The sequence below is a fragment of the Aptenodytes forsteri genome, unplaced genomic scaffold, assembly GCF_000699145.1.
Source record: "Aptenodytes forsteri isolate BGI_AS27 unplaced genomic scaffold, ASM69914v1 Scaffold284, whole genome shotgun sequence".
Classification (NCBI taxonomy): Eukaryota; Metazoa; Chordata; class Aves; order Sphenisciformes; family Spheniscidae; genus Aptenodytes; species Aptenodytes forsteri.
In genome coordinates, this window is record NW_008794445.1 from 1,835,558 (window position 1) to 1,848,844 (window position 13,287).

Genomic DNA, 13,287 nt, shown 5'->3' on the forward strand with positions numbered 1-13,287 from the left:
GTTTAAGCCCCAGGGTTGGGGGGGGGGGGGTTACTTTTTTTTTCTCCCCACAAATGTGTCTGATGGTTCTTTAACCCGCCTGGACCCTTGGCCCCTGCAAGGCAGCCCGTAGCTTCCCTGTGCTGGTTCTGAACCAGCTGTTCCCTAATTCCAGTTGATACTCCCTGTTTCATGTCTGTGAATGGTCGATCCCTCTCCCCCTCCCAGGGCCACCTGCAATCTTGTAATTCTCTCTCCTGTCCCCCACCAGCTGCATCTTTTCCAGGAAAACTGTGGGTTTCTACTTTTCCAGGTCTGGAAACCATGCTGTGTCCCAATACCAACTGTTGCCCTTCCACATCTATTAAATTCTTTCCAAGTTGAAGGAGGAATCCAAATGCATGCAGTATTTGAGCTGTGAACTCCCCATGGGTTCTCACAGTGGCGTGGTGATGTTTCTCTGTTCCTCTCCCTTTCCGAATGACTTCCCCATGACAGCGCTAGGATTTAGTAGCAGGGGTGGGAACTAACTCCATGGCCCTGTAAGGATCTCCTAGATGCATTGTCTTTCTTGAGGGCAGGATGACGTCCCCCATCTGACGGGGCTCTCTCTTCTCATTGGCAGGTGTAAGGAGTGCTCCAGCACGCTGCTCCCGGGGTCATACAAGCCCGGGTCAGAGGCAGGGACTTTCATCTGCATGCAGCATCGTGGTAAATTTGCCATGAGCGGAAAGGCGGAGAGGAGGCCCAGCCCAGACCGGCAGTCGCCAGAACTAAGAACTGAAACTGGGGCTGACAGCGTGGGTGAGGACACCCTCCCCGCAGGAGCGGAGGTCGGGAAAGATGACGGTGACTCCCTGGAGGGCACGGCAGAGACCCATATGCTTGCAGAGGGGCCAGCCAGCCCAGTGGAGAAGGACAGCATGCCCAGCAAAGCAGAGACAGCAGTGCCCCCTGCCCATGCAGGCAGCGGGGCGCCTGTCTCCCAGACTCCCCCCAGACCTCCCCTTCCCAGCAAGCCCATGGTGCTCACCCAGGACAAAGCCAACTCACTGGACAGACGGCTCAGAGACACGCGGCCCACCCCTGCCCCAAGGAGGGCCACTGATGGGTCAGCTCTCTCCCCTCCGACCTCTCACCCTGTCCCCCGGCCCAGGTCCACTCTCCAGGGCGAGGGCAGCGAGTGTGGCCCTGGCATGGTGAACGGTAAGAGAGCACAGTGGCGGTAAGGTTTACCCTCCACCTCCGCAGCGGCCACGGTGGTCGGCTGCAGGTTGGATGAGTTTCGTTCCTTCTCTGCAGCCTGGCGCCCTTCTGCCTCCGAACAAATCTCGGGCTCAGACAATGAGCTTTCGTCTGTCAGCCATCCCCATAGTGGAGAGAGCAGCACTAGGTTTAACGCCTGCCTGCTCCCTTGTATTTCTCCAGAGGGTGCTGCCAGTGTGGAGAGAAGGTGGCAGTGCTAGAGCAGTTTGCAGTTGTGGGGACAGAGGGGCATGTGAGTTCTCCAGGTGCAGCTCCCAGGGTGGGGTGGGAGAAAAAGGCAAGGGGGATGTTTGGGGTTGACTGACTGCACCAACTGTGGGAGAAACGCCATGAGGTCTTCAGAGAGTGGGAATAGCAGCCTCCCGCGGGGAGATGTGTAAGAGGTGCCTTGTGTTGATTTAACCTCTTTCTTCATGTCCTTTTGGTGTTGTGACAGTCTGACCCTGTGTCTTTCTAGGTAGGGTACCTGAACCCAGCCCCCCTGTCCCAAAACCCCGAGGGAGACCCTGCTCCTCTGATCGGTACGTCCTTCTGTTTGCAGATCACCTGCACACCCCATAGTGAGGTGGGGCTGTGGGGACGGCTCAGCTGTGGTCTCCTCTCCCACCTCCATCAGCTCCTGCTCTTAGGAGGATGTAGGCTATGACCAGGTCCCTTCCCTTACCTAATGGGTGCCAGCCCAGTACAGTCAGGCTGATAGTGTTAGTCCGTACCTCCCAGGGTCTTTGTCTCTTAGGGTTTGTAAAGAGTTTGGGGGCTTCAGAAAAGCGTTTCTGTGGCACATGCAGACCGCCAAGTGCCTTCTGAAATGGCCCTGCTTGTGGGTGCTGAGAAGGGGACACTTGTCTGCCTTGTGGAGGGTTTGTCCCGGGAAAGGTCCAGTGCAGGGACATTGTGAGTGCCTGGCTGCAGCCTTTACGCCTCCTGGGCTCTTACCCAGGAGCCTGCTGGCATTAGTTCATTCTTGCCTGCTCTTGGGACAGAGGTTGCACAAGCACCCCGCATTCGCAATGGCCAAGGAGTGGGTGTGTGCAGCAAGTGACAGCCACTTTTCCTGATGAGCAGTGATTCACTGAGCCATGGTGCAGGCTTGCCATGGGCTGTGCCCAGAGAGGAGCAGCGGCGCTTCTATCCGTGGGAGTTAGCAAAGAGGAGTCTGTCCCTGGGACGCTTGGATGATAAGGTGACGAACAGCCCTCTGAAGTGTAGGAGGGGAGCCAGACCACAGAGGGCAGGTATCTGGTCTCAACTCCCCCTCCGTCCACAGCCTGGGGAGCAGAGCTGGGTGTAGGAATGGTGTCGGGGAGGGGAGAACAGCTGTGCCCATAAAGCTCAGCCTTTACTGCTGCTTAGCAGATGGAGGCTGTAATATCCAGAAACCAAAACGCTAGGCCCAGTGGACAAGTCAGGCAGGCTGTACTTCCCTCAGACCCATAGGTTTGCCTGCAGAGAACAAGACACTTTGTGTCTGGGGAAGACTAGGGCCACCCTTGGATGAGAAAGCTGTTTCTGCATGGGAGACATCCTGTTCCATCCGTCCTTTCCCCTGAGGGCTAAGTCCCTCTCCTGTGCCTCACCATCCCAGCTTGTCTCTGCTCCCTGCCACCTCGATCTCTCTCTTCTGCCAGTGCTGGAGCTGCTATGAGAGCCAAGGACCCGCCGTGGATGGCCTTAGTGCAAGCGGAGCCCAGGAAGAAGCCAGCTCCCCCTCCTCCCCCGGGCAGCAGCCATGAGACTCCGAGTAGGACTTCAGAGGAGGAGGAGGAGGATGGGGAGGAGGTGGGGAAAGTCAGGAGTGAGGAGAGCAGGTCTGATGCCACAGAGCCCAAACCGTACAACCCCTTTGAGGAGGAGGACGAGGAGGAAGAGGAGAGTGCTGCCACCCAAAAGAGCACACCTGAGCAGGAGCAGAGCGATGGGGAGGGTGGGGAAAGTCAGGAGTGAGGAGAGCAGGTCTGATGCCACAGAGCCCAAACCGTACAACCCCTTTGAGGAGGAGGACGAGGAGGAAGAGGAGAGTGCTGCCACCCAAAAGAGCACACCTGAGCAGGAGCAGAGCGAGACTGCTGCCAAGTCTCTCCACCCCTGGTACGGCATCACTCCCACCAGCAGCCCAAAGGCGAAGAAGCGGCCAGCTCCGCGAGCCCCCAGTGCTTCCCCACTAGGTGAGCTTCTCCCCACTCCTTTATCCCTCCTCCGCAACCCCTGTGCAGCCCCTTGGAGGCTTCCCCTTCCCAGGCGCCTCTGCATCACCCTGCCAGGCCTTTATGCAGTGATGGTTGTGCTGGGACTTGTGTAAGCCATGTCCTCTCTACCCGCTGAAGCACAGCATTTGCAGGCATGACCTTTGCACTGGAGGGTCCCTTCTGTCTTCTCTGAAGATAGACAGACACTGGTTCCCTTTGCACTTGCCCCTGCCTCCAGTATATACCTCTTTCCCGGCTGCCCCCCTGTTCCTCCCTGAGCTCTCCCTTTGCTTTGCAGCCCAGCACCCCATCTCCAGGCTGTCACACTCCGAGCCATCATCCTCCACCCCATCTCCAGCCCTCAGCCTCGAGAGCATCAACTCTGAGAGTTCAGCCAAGGTGCTGGGTGACACCGATGAGGCCTCAGTGCCCAAAAGCTCCTCCGAGCCCACTGTCCACACACCGACGGCCACCAAGACCTCTAGCACTGACACACCGCTGGCCAGCGTCTCCTCCAGCGAAAGCCCTGCTGCCCAAGCCAGCCTCTCTACCAACTCCTCCTTCTCCTCCTCCAGTGAGCTGGCCAGCTTCAGTGGGGAGGCGCAGCCCAGCACCCCACATGCCAGCAGGAGCGTTTCCACTGGCAGCTTAAAGACCAGCCCCAGCCGGCTGCCCCCCAAGCCTCCTGCTGGGGCTAGCCCTACACCCATCCTCTTGGCTTCAGATGGGGGTGCTGGGAGCCCTAAGACCCCCTCCTCGCCCAAGCCACAGCTGAAGGTGAGATGGTGACCTTCCTCCCGTCCAGATCAGGGGGCTTTTGTTCCCCGTCCATCACTCAGTCACAATGGGGATCATGAGTCCAGGCTTGCCCCTTAGGTAGGTTTGGTGTGTGACCCCCTGAAAGCAAGCCTCAGGCATGTGCTCATTAAATGGTGGCTCTGCTCGTACTCTGCCTGCCCCACATGCTAGAGAAGAGGCAGGATGTCGCGTGGTCAGAGCAAATAGGAAGGGAACTGTGAAGGAAAATAATTCAGCATGCTTGTTAGAGAGAAGCTGGGGAACTGATGCCAAACAGGAGCACAGCTGGTTTTTGCCCCGTGGCTAGGCTGCTGGTGGAGATCAGTGCTGTGTTCCTCCTCTAGGAGGGTGTGGGGCAGGACAAACCCTAGGGCAACCCTGTCTGCTCAGTCCCAGCTGTTGGGATGCTATATCCCTTCCCTTTCCTGGACCCCCACCTATCTCCTTTTGTCCCCCCTCTCCAGTCTTCCTGCAAAGAGAACCCCTTCAACCGGAAGCCATCGCCTGCCGCCTCCCCCTCTGCAAAGAAACCTCCCAGGGGCTCCAAGCCAGTGCGTCCTCCCGCACCGGGTCATGGCTTCCCACTGATCAAACGCAAGGTAAAAGGGCCCTCGGGAGCAGGGGAGCAAAAGCCAGCTCTGTACTATCCCCCAGGGCCATAGCTGTATACATGCACCTTGGAGATCCATGTGGGGGTAGGGACTGCAGCAGATGGCTGTGGCTGGGGAGGATGGTGTCTAGGCTAGACCCCGTTGATGGCAGCACCATGGTCTCCCTTTGCTCCAGAGTGGGGTGGGGATTTTGGATCCACGCTTAGGTGGAGTGGTCTGTTGTCCCTCCACCCCCGTTAGTGTTGACCAGCCTTAGGGTTATCCCTGGAAACTGGAGGTTGATGGTAACGGAAGTCTCTGCCTTGTGGTTTGGCAGGTGCAGACAGATCAGTACATCCCCGAGGAAGACATCTATGGGGAGATGGATGCCATCGAGCACCAGCTGGACCAGCTGGAGCACTGTGGGGTGGCCTTGGAGGAAAAACTTCGCAGCGCTGAGAATGGTATGTGGAGTGGGCTGTCTGTGGGTGTGGGGCAGGACAGACCCTAGGGCTGCTCTGTGTCCAAGGAGATAGCAGTGGTGACTTCCTCCCTGCTGATGCTGGTGTTGGAAGAGCACAAGGGGCTGTGCTGGGTTCCAAGACCAGCCATACCCTGGACATGGAGATGTCCCTAGAGTGGAAACAGGTGGAAGAAGAGATAAGGTCTCTCTGGGGCTCAGGAACAGGCTGAGGTCAGGTTGGCTCCAGCCGAGTGCCCGTCTCCTGGCTTGGCAGAGCCCATCCTGATGCAGGGTGGTGGGATCCTGGAGGGCTTAGGATGGCTCTGAATTGTCCCTTTGCTTGGCAGACGGCCCTGAGGACAGCCTGCTGGTGGACTGGTTCAAACTCATCCATGAGAAGCACATGCTGGTGCGCCACGAATCGGAGCTCATCTACATGTAAGTGTGCGCAAGCATGTGGGGAGGCACTGACGCTCTTGCGGGGATCCCTGTCTCAGCCCTCCTGAAACTGTGCTTCCAGGGAGAGCCTGGCACGGCCTCCTTGCCTGGAGAAGGGAGGGAAAGAGGCCAAGCGGACAAATGTATCCAAACACACTCAGAACTGACCCACTGCCAGTCACCAGAGCCCCTGCAGCATCTCCTCCAGGAAGGCCTTAAGCAGCCAGGGCTGGTCCCTGCTGGCGCTTGGCTCCCTGGCCCTTTGGCTATACAGGATAAGACCAGCATCTCGGTGGTTCTTTCCAAGCTCACCCTGTACCTTGGGATGATGCTCTGCCTCTCTGGAGCCTTGCAGTGGTTCCTGGCAGTGCCCCCTTCCCTTGCAGCTTCAAGCAGCAGAACCTGGAGCAGCGGCAGTCGGACGTGGAGTATGAACTGCGTTGCCTCCTCAACAAGCCAGGTAAAGCATCCTTCTGGGTGCAGTTACCTCCATTTTTCCCCTGGGCTTCATCTCCCCTCTGTCTAGGTGGGTCTCAGGTGAAGAGAGACAGATCTTTAGGGATGCCAGCGCAATCAGTTGGCTCTAGAGCTGCTGTCCCACCTCATTGCATGCCCCAGCCTTGTGCAGGGATGTGCTCCTTTTATCCCCATGGGATGCCACCTACAGGGCTCCCCATCCACAGCACTGCTAGCCCAACTGGCCCTGCAGCCATGGCAGGGTAGCAGGGGATCGTGCTAGGGGATCAATTGCCTGTCTTTCCTCGGGGTTTGGCTGGGTAGAGAAGGACTGGACCGACGAGGACCGAGGGAGGGAGAAGGTGCTGATGCAGGAGCTGGTGACCATCATTGAGCAGAGGAATGCCATTGTGAACTGCCTGGACGAGGACCGGCAGAGGTGAGTGAGGAGTGGGGTGGGCTGGGGGAGAGGGGAAAAGTGTAGCCCGTCTGACTCAGTGCCACAGTAGCGGTTCGGGGGGGTGTCCCAAGATGTCCCTGTTGCTGACGCCTTTCCCAGTCTTCCTGATTCTTGTCTCTTTGAATGCCTTGTGTGGGAAGGACAGGGCAGTACTTGCAGCAGGTGGGATTTATCCTGCTGGTAGCAAATGCTCACAAGACAGTGATGGATCTGCCCCTCCACAGTTTATAAGTAGGAGATTCTCTAGCCTTAAACAATACAGCAGCTGTTTTCAGGGCTGAATTGCTGACCTATTTCCCACTCTTTCTTTCAGAGAAGAGGAGGAGGATAAAATGTTGGAAGCCATGATTAAAAGAAAAGGTAAGAATCAATCAGGAAGATTTTTGGAGTGATGTTTTCATTGCTGACCGCAGCGAGGGGCAGCATGAGCCATTCATGAAATTGTGTGCAGAAGGAGAGATTGAATCTGTTCTGTGTAGACTGGAGCCTTTCCTGTAGGGCTGTTAAAGTTTGGGGCACAGTTGTGCTGCGCACCCCTGTTATCACAGAAAGAAGCATGCATACGGTGGAGGGCTTTGATTCATGGCTCTCACCCTTACCCCTGTCGTTGTGCACGCGTGTGTGTGTGTGTATACAACCATCAGCATCCCGCAGTAACAACCTCCCTTTGCAACCCCAGAATTTCACAAGGAGGCGGAGACTGAGAGCAAGAAGAAAGGCAAATTCAAGCCCATGAAGGTGCTTAAGCTGCTGGGCAACAAGCATGACTCCAAGAGCAAGTCGTCCAAGGAGAAAAGCTAGAGCAGGGGAACACCAGCAGTGGGAGGGATGTGCTGCCTGACTGCCCTGGCCTCTCCACAGCTGGCTGGAATGCCTGCCAGGAAAGGGGGCTTGTTTCCCTCCGCTCCCCTTGCCTCTCCCCCTGCTCCCTCCCCAGGCACGGAGCTGTCACCCCGGGGAGATGCCAGCCCTCTGCCCAGAGCGGGGGAGTCCGACCAAAGCGCTCCTCTTCCCAAGGCTGCGGAGGAGCCTGACCGTCCCCTCCATGAAGCCTTGCTAACGAGGCGGGGAGAAGATGGATTTGCTTTTTGGATATGTTACCCCATTGTGTGTTCTTGCTATTAACTGAGAAGCAAGCCAAGGAGTTTGGTGTTTGTGGGAAAACTTGCACTAACTGCCCCCCCGTCCCTTCTCCCACTCTAACTGTGACAGTTCCACGTGCCTCTGACCTCTGCCAGGAGGGGACTGGGCCTGCCTGTCCCTCCCTGCCCACCCGCTCTTGTCCCCTTCCTGTCCCATCTTTAAACTTCAGGAGAAAGCTCTGGCATTAGAATCGGGATTCTTTGGGTTTTACTGGCCTAAACTGAAATGTTAAGAAAACACTCCCGCATCACAAGGCTCTAGAGCCATAGCCAAAAAAATAACTGGTGCCCTATTTATTTTGAGCTGTCCCCTCCCTCGAGCACCAGGGCTGGGTGGGCTCCGTTACAGGGCTGAGAGGACCCAAGGGGACAGTGTACAGCTGCTAGGATGTAGCCCTACTCAGGACATCTAACCCCCCGCTGCTGCTAAACACCGCTGACTCTGCTGCCTTCGGGGGAAGAGAGGAACATTCCTTTTCCAGGCAAGGGCAGAAAAGCTCAAGACTGACTCAGTGCCGGCAAGGGGCACTAAGCTTGTGCCCCTGCTCACCAGTGCCATCCTTGAGCGGCTGGGGAGAGAGGCACGGTCACAACTGACCTTTACCCAGCTTCATCTGTGTATACTTTAAAAGTGTGCAGGGTTTGGCTGGTTATTTTTTACACCTCCTTTACTAGATGAATTCAAACCCACCCTAAAACTTTTTAAATCCCTTATTTTATTTGTCATGTGTGTGTGCGTGTGTGTACAACGGAGGAGGGAATGGGGGGGGGCGGTGTTCTTCCAACCATCCCTTCTTCCTTCCATTTTTGTTTCCTGCCTTCTCCTCTAAGGCGAGGAGTTATTTATTGAATTGTTGGATCAGTCCGAATTAGAGTTTCATGGGTGTTTGGTTGGTCAGCTGTTCGTCATGCCTTCTCATTAGCAAATTAGACATAACCAGCCCCTAGCAAACTGCTGCAGTCCCTTCTAAAAACCCAACAGGCTTTAGCCAAAACGCTTTTGGAGCAGTGCCTTGCAAGGTGGCTGGCATAGCATTCTTGGAAAGGGACCCTTGTTTCCCAAAACCTGAGGGACCCGAGCCCCTCCTCAATCCCAGCGTGGCCCCCGTGGCTGGGAGGTGGCAAGCTCAGCCCTGCGCTGGTGTTGCCATCTCACTCTTGCCATACCCCAGCAGGCTGATGAGGAGCAGTGGTAGGGGAGGGGAGATCCCAAAGCACAACTCTTCTCCAAGGAGAAACAAATCCGCTTTAGAGCCTGCAGTCATGTCACTGTTGCCAAAGGCCATCGGGATCGCTGCAGCCTGACACCCCTTGGCCCCACGCCCGGTCAGAACTCTGATTTGTAAATTATACTGTACTAACTCCGTGACTTCCATTCACCTGAACAGAAATAAAAGAGACATTGGATTTAAAAACCGATCGCGGCTTAGGTTTCCAATTCCTTTCTGTATCCATGCTGTTCTGGGGACAGGGCATGCTGTCTGGCTTTGGGGAGTGGCTGACCGAGTGGCTGAGTATTGCTAAGAAGCAGATGATGAGATCTTAAGGAAATTGGGAGGTGGGCTTTATGCAGGAATAGCAGGGCATCGTGCTTCAGCCTGCTGGAGGACAGAGGTGGGGGTATGTATGAGGTGAGCAAACGGCCGTTTCCAGGCTCTGTGGGAGACCGATGGCTGTTCTGCATACCATGCTTTCAGGAACCAAAAAACCACAGCAAGCCCGCAGCAAAAAGCAGGATGCGCTGGGCTGAAATCCCCTCTCCCTCCTCAGCGCAGCTGTGTTCCTGAAAGCCTGCCCAGTTTAGCTGCTGACAAGAAGTTTGCTGATGCACACAATTGTGCTGACCTGCAGCAATGCTGGAGGCTCGTGTTTGCGCAAGGCCACGCCGCTGCATCTTCCTCCCCGCCGTCTGCCAGCGCAGCCATTCCCAGAGTCGTGGGGACAGGAGCGGGTCGTAGATGTGGGTGGCAACACACGTGTTTGTTACCATCGTACTGTCATGAGAAATCTCCACCTCTGGGTGGATGGAAAGGAGTGACATTTTTACTGGTGGATTGCTGTACTCTGAGGCATTGCATAGGCAAAAGGAGGCTCTGCTTTGTCATGTTTTGGTAGCCGCTGCTGTGTGTTTTCATCTCTTTAATATCATTGAGCAAGAAGGGATCCGGTGCATGGGATGGATTTTACGACAGCTTTCTTCTGTTACCAGTTATGTACAAATTGCTCCTGCCTTCTGGCTTTAGGCAACAGGTGGTGCTGCCCCCTCTTCGGGCACAGGCACAGACCAGCTCTTGAGACTCCGATGCTGAGAGTCTGGGGAGAAGAGGTGGGAACAAACTGCGCTTGTGTTTTTCCCTTGGCCTAGTCGTGGGGATCGGATTTGTTCCCACCAGGGATGTCTTTTGTCATGACCTCTCTCATTTCCTCACTTCTCTTCTTGTCAATGATCTCCATCTCACGCATTTTCTGCAAAGTACAAAGGGGAAGGACTGAGCAGGGAGAATGCCGGCAGCTTTTTTTTTTTCTTCTTTTGCCAACCCCAAGAACAAAGCTTCTATTTCCCTGATTAAGTTACATGCAGACATGGAAAAAAAGGCTGAAAGCCTCTATTCCCCATTGCCCAAATTCCTGTCTGTCCCATGCCATGAAGGGAAACACGGTTCTCCCCCCTTTCTCCTTCCCTGCTCAGGTAGTGGAGAGAGACTCTGCTTTAAGGTTTCTGACACTAGGGATTCCCTCCACACACCGCACGGCCAATGTCGCCAGGGCCCTCGCTTACCTGTGAGATTTCAGTGAGGACGATCCTTTGATACTTCTTGCCCTGTCCTAGAGCTTCCATCTCTGCCAGGAACTTCTTCCTCTCCTGAACTTCATTCACCACTGACAGATAAGAGAAAACACTGTGGAAACAGGATTCAGCCGAAAGGCAAGAAAACACGTTTCTGTCTAGATCTGAACCCCATTTCCTAGCGCTGCTTGAACAGCAGTCCCACCAGGGGAAGGGTGATGTCCGCTGTAACACTCCTCTTGAGCATGTCATCAGAATACCTCAGTAGTGCCTTACGCAATGAGAAATGTCCCCCCTGCCCATCTTCTTACCGCTCCTCATCTTGCAGGAACGGTAACTTTCTAGTTTTCTTTGTATAGACAATTCTCTGTTGCCTGTGGGCAATTTAACCGGTCTGTGGGTGGAGACGGAACCTGCTTAAAGCCGTTGACATGCATCATCACCCAGTGACCACAACCATCTCTGCTCCCAGGACCAGCACAGGCACAGAGTATTAGCTGCCGCTTTGCAGCACAGACCTGCAGCCAGCTGGTCCAAATCTTGGCATGTACAAAGTACATGGGTATTTCAGATGTGTCAAGGACAACACTCAGCTTGCAACAAGTTTTAGAGGATACAAAGCATGCGTGAAGCCAGCTGCACCGGCTTCCCTGCAGCAGGGACCAAAGCACCACTTCTCTACACGTTATTCTAGCGTTGTCCATCTTTGTGCTGTTCTCGCTAGCAAAGGGCTGGCCGGGGTGTACACGCACATTGAAGATTCAAGCACAGAGAGGTATTAGGCAGGGTTTTGCCATCCCAGAATACTCTGCAGGCCAAAGTCCCTCACTGTTTAAAATTCTGCTCGACATTTAAGCTTTGCTAGTGTAACTGCTCTGATCTTGGAGTGAAAGAAAACAGAGCCCAAACCATGGTCAGGCTGGCAAGCATCCTAGTCTATGTTAAGTCACACTGGCTGGAAAAAAGGACCCGCAGTACCTGGGCTGCCTGCCCAGGTCACCCTGCGCGTCTCCAGGGTATTCCCCTGCCAGCAGAGTTCATTTTGTGCGGGCAGCCCAGGGAGCTTGAATCTGCCAGCAAACCTCTGCAGTATAAGCTTGGCGAGGACAGCTGGATCACAGCGTCACAGCAGCCAGTCCTTTCTCTTGGAAACTGGGCTTTGTGCCTCCTTCCGCAACGGGCTTCAGGTTACCGGCAACACGGCCTGCCACCCCAGCCCTCGGAGGGAGCCGGCCTCCCAGGGTTCCTGCCTGCCTTCCTCCAGGGTACATAAAGACATACGTTCTTCAAACCGGTCAGGCTCAGCTATCTCCTCTTCCTTTGTCTGAACCAGCGTCTGCTTCACCTTGTGCTCCACCACATCCTTCCCTGTTGCTAAGATGTTTTGGAGCCTTTGCTTCTCCTTTTCCAAATCTCCTGTGAATGCCAAGGGGAAAATAAATGATTAGCAGCCCATCTCCTCAGGGAGGAGCCTGGCCACACTACTCCTCTGATAATGATGCTAGAGGAAGCGTGACGTTGACGACAGCCCATCCCCAGACTGAACTGTGGAAGCACCGCACAGGTGTACCCATGGTGAAGAGCCAACCAAACTGGCATCAGAGCTTTGATTCGTGTTTATAAACTAGAAAATTACACAGCACTCCCTTCTTTCACAAGGACCGTGCGAGTCCCTATCACCTGTCACCCCCCTAGCCAGCAGGCAGAAGTCAGCGAGCACTTACAGCAGGTATTCCCTCAGAGATCCATTTTTAAAGCATCTTTGAAGACAGGACGCGTGAGGATGAAGAGCAATTAAGATAACCCTTGCCGCTGCTGAGATTGCAGGCAGGGGATGGACATAAGGGGAAGAGAGGGACCGGGCGGCATCATTTATTTATCAGCGGTGTTTGCCGACTTACGTCTTGCCCGTGGCTTGAATTTCTCTCGGGCGTAGGCATCTCCGGCCTGGCAGACCTTGGCAGGTCGGAGATGCGGTTTAGCTGAAAGCCTGCTCGGCTGACAAACTGGTGGGGAGGAAGCAGGCGCTGGCTCTTTCCTGGGTGTGGGGTGGCACTGGAGGGGCAAGGTATGTCCTCCTGGAGAACAAACCAAAAATAACGGTAAGTCAGACAGAGAGGAGCCTGGATGGATAGCCCTGGGCTACCACCAGCAGAAGATCTGCCTGTTGATCCACTGTAGCACCACAAGCGAAGACCCCGGGTGCCACAGATGTCTCACCCTGGCTGTTGGTACGCGCTGACATGACACAGACTGTGGTTCAAGCCACGCCATTGCGTCTTGTTCCCTGGATGACCCTTGGGGACACCTCGCCCCGTGCGTCCCCGCGTGTCAGCAGCAGCCATGCTGCTGTTTTAAAGCACTTGCCCATCCAAGCAGGCTGTGGGCGAATGCCCCGTCTCACGGTGAGCAGAAAAAGCTCTTCACCGCAGCGCAGCGCCAGGCGGGAGAGCGAGAGGGCCGTCACTCACGTTTCACGAAGTCCATCAGGTATCGCCTCTGGAAACGCGTCAGCTTCGACTCCTCCATCATCGCTGAAAAACATGACGTGTGGGTGAAGACGGCAGCCCGAGGGGGCTCCACGCCTCCCCTCCGGCAGCGGGGACGGGCTGGGGAACCCCGCGGCCAATCCCTCCTCGCAACCCAAACCCCAGGGGGAAGATGCAGCTTCAGAAGACTCAAGCCGGGGCGGCGCCACCAGCGCCGGGCGCGGGCGGCTCC

At 55.6% G+C, this 13,287-nt stretch overlaps 3 protein-coding genes across 3 annotated transcripts in view; 2 read left to right on the plus strand and 1 right to left on the minus strand.

Annotated features, from left to right (window-relative positions):
• MICALL1 (MICAL like 1) overlaps positions 1–9,196 on the plus strand; it is a 22,245-nt gene extending 13,049 nt beyond the window's left edge. The window contains exons 6-17 of the mRNA XM_009290099.2: positions 605–1,185; positions 1,703–1,766; positions 2,874–3,053; positions 3,199–3,410; positions 3,730–4,208; positions 4,694–4,828; positions 5,157–5,283; positions 5,630–5,720; positions 6,107–6,180; positions 6,501–6,615; positions 6,950–6,996; positions 7,316–9,196. Of these exons, the coding sequence (XP_009288374.1) occupies positions 605–1,185; positions 1,703–1,766; positions 2,874–3,053; positions 3,199–3,410; positions 3,730–4,208; positions 4,694–4,828; positions 5,157–5,283; positions 5,630–5,720; positions 6,107–6,180; positions 6,501–6,615; positions 6,950–6,996; positions 7,316–7,437 (2,227 nt within the window). The 3' untranslated portion in view covers positions 7,438–9,196. The remainder of the gene's footprint in view (positions 1–604; positions 1,186–1,702; positions 1,767–2,873; positions 3,054–3,198; positions 3,411–3,729; positions 4,209–4,693; positions 4,829–5,156; positions 5,284–5,629; positions 5,721–6,106; positions 6,181–6,500; positions 6,616–6,949; positions 6,997–7,315) is intronic.
• A 618-nt stretch (positions 9,197–9,814) lies between these two features.
• On the minus strand, positions 9,815–13,098 carry CUNH22orf23 (chromosome unknown C22orf23 homolog). The gene is made up of 5 exons (XM_009289968.1): positions 13,038–13,098; positions 12,468–12,644; positions 11,848–11,982; positions 10,558–10,658; positions 9,815–10,244 (listed from the first exon to the last, which is right to left on the minus strand). The coding sequence occupies exons 1-5, from the start codon at positions 13,096–13,098 to the stop codon at positions 10,140–10,142; spliced, it is 579 nt and encodes a 192-aa protein (XP_009288243.1). The 3' UTR covers positions 9,815–10,139.
• An 11-nt stretch (positions 13,099–13,109) lies between these two features.
• Positions 13,110–13,287, plus strand: part of POLR2F (RNA polymerase II subunit F) — a 4,734-nt gene continuing 4,556 nt past the window's right edge. Inside the window, exon 1 of the mRNA XM_009290100.2 lies at positions 13,110–13,116. Within this exon, the coding sequence (XP_009288375.1) occupies positions 13,110–13,116 (7 nt within the window). The remainder of the gene's footprint in view (positions 13,117–13,287) is intronic.

Bases quoted from the DNA above. Each gene is read 5' to 3' on its own strand.
- CUNH22orf23 (XM_009289968.1), bottom strand. From the start codon at position 13,098: ATGATGGAGGAGTCGAAGCTGACGCGTTTCCAGAGGCGATACCTGATG. The intron at 11,983-12,467 runs GTAAGTCGGCAA...TGGCATTCACAG, and splicing joins ATTCAAGCCACGGGCAAGAC to GAGATTTGGAAAAGGAGAAG. The intron at 10,245-10,557 runs GTAAGCGAGGGC...TGTACTTTGCAG, and splicing joins TCCTCACTGAAATCTCACAG to AAAATGCGTGAGATGGAGAT.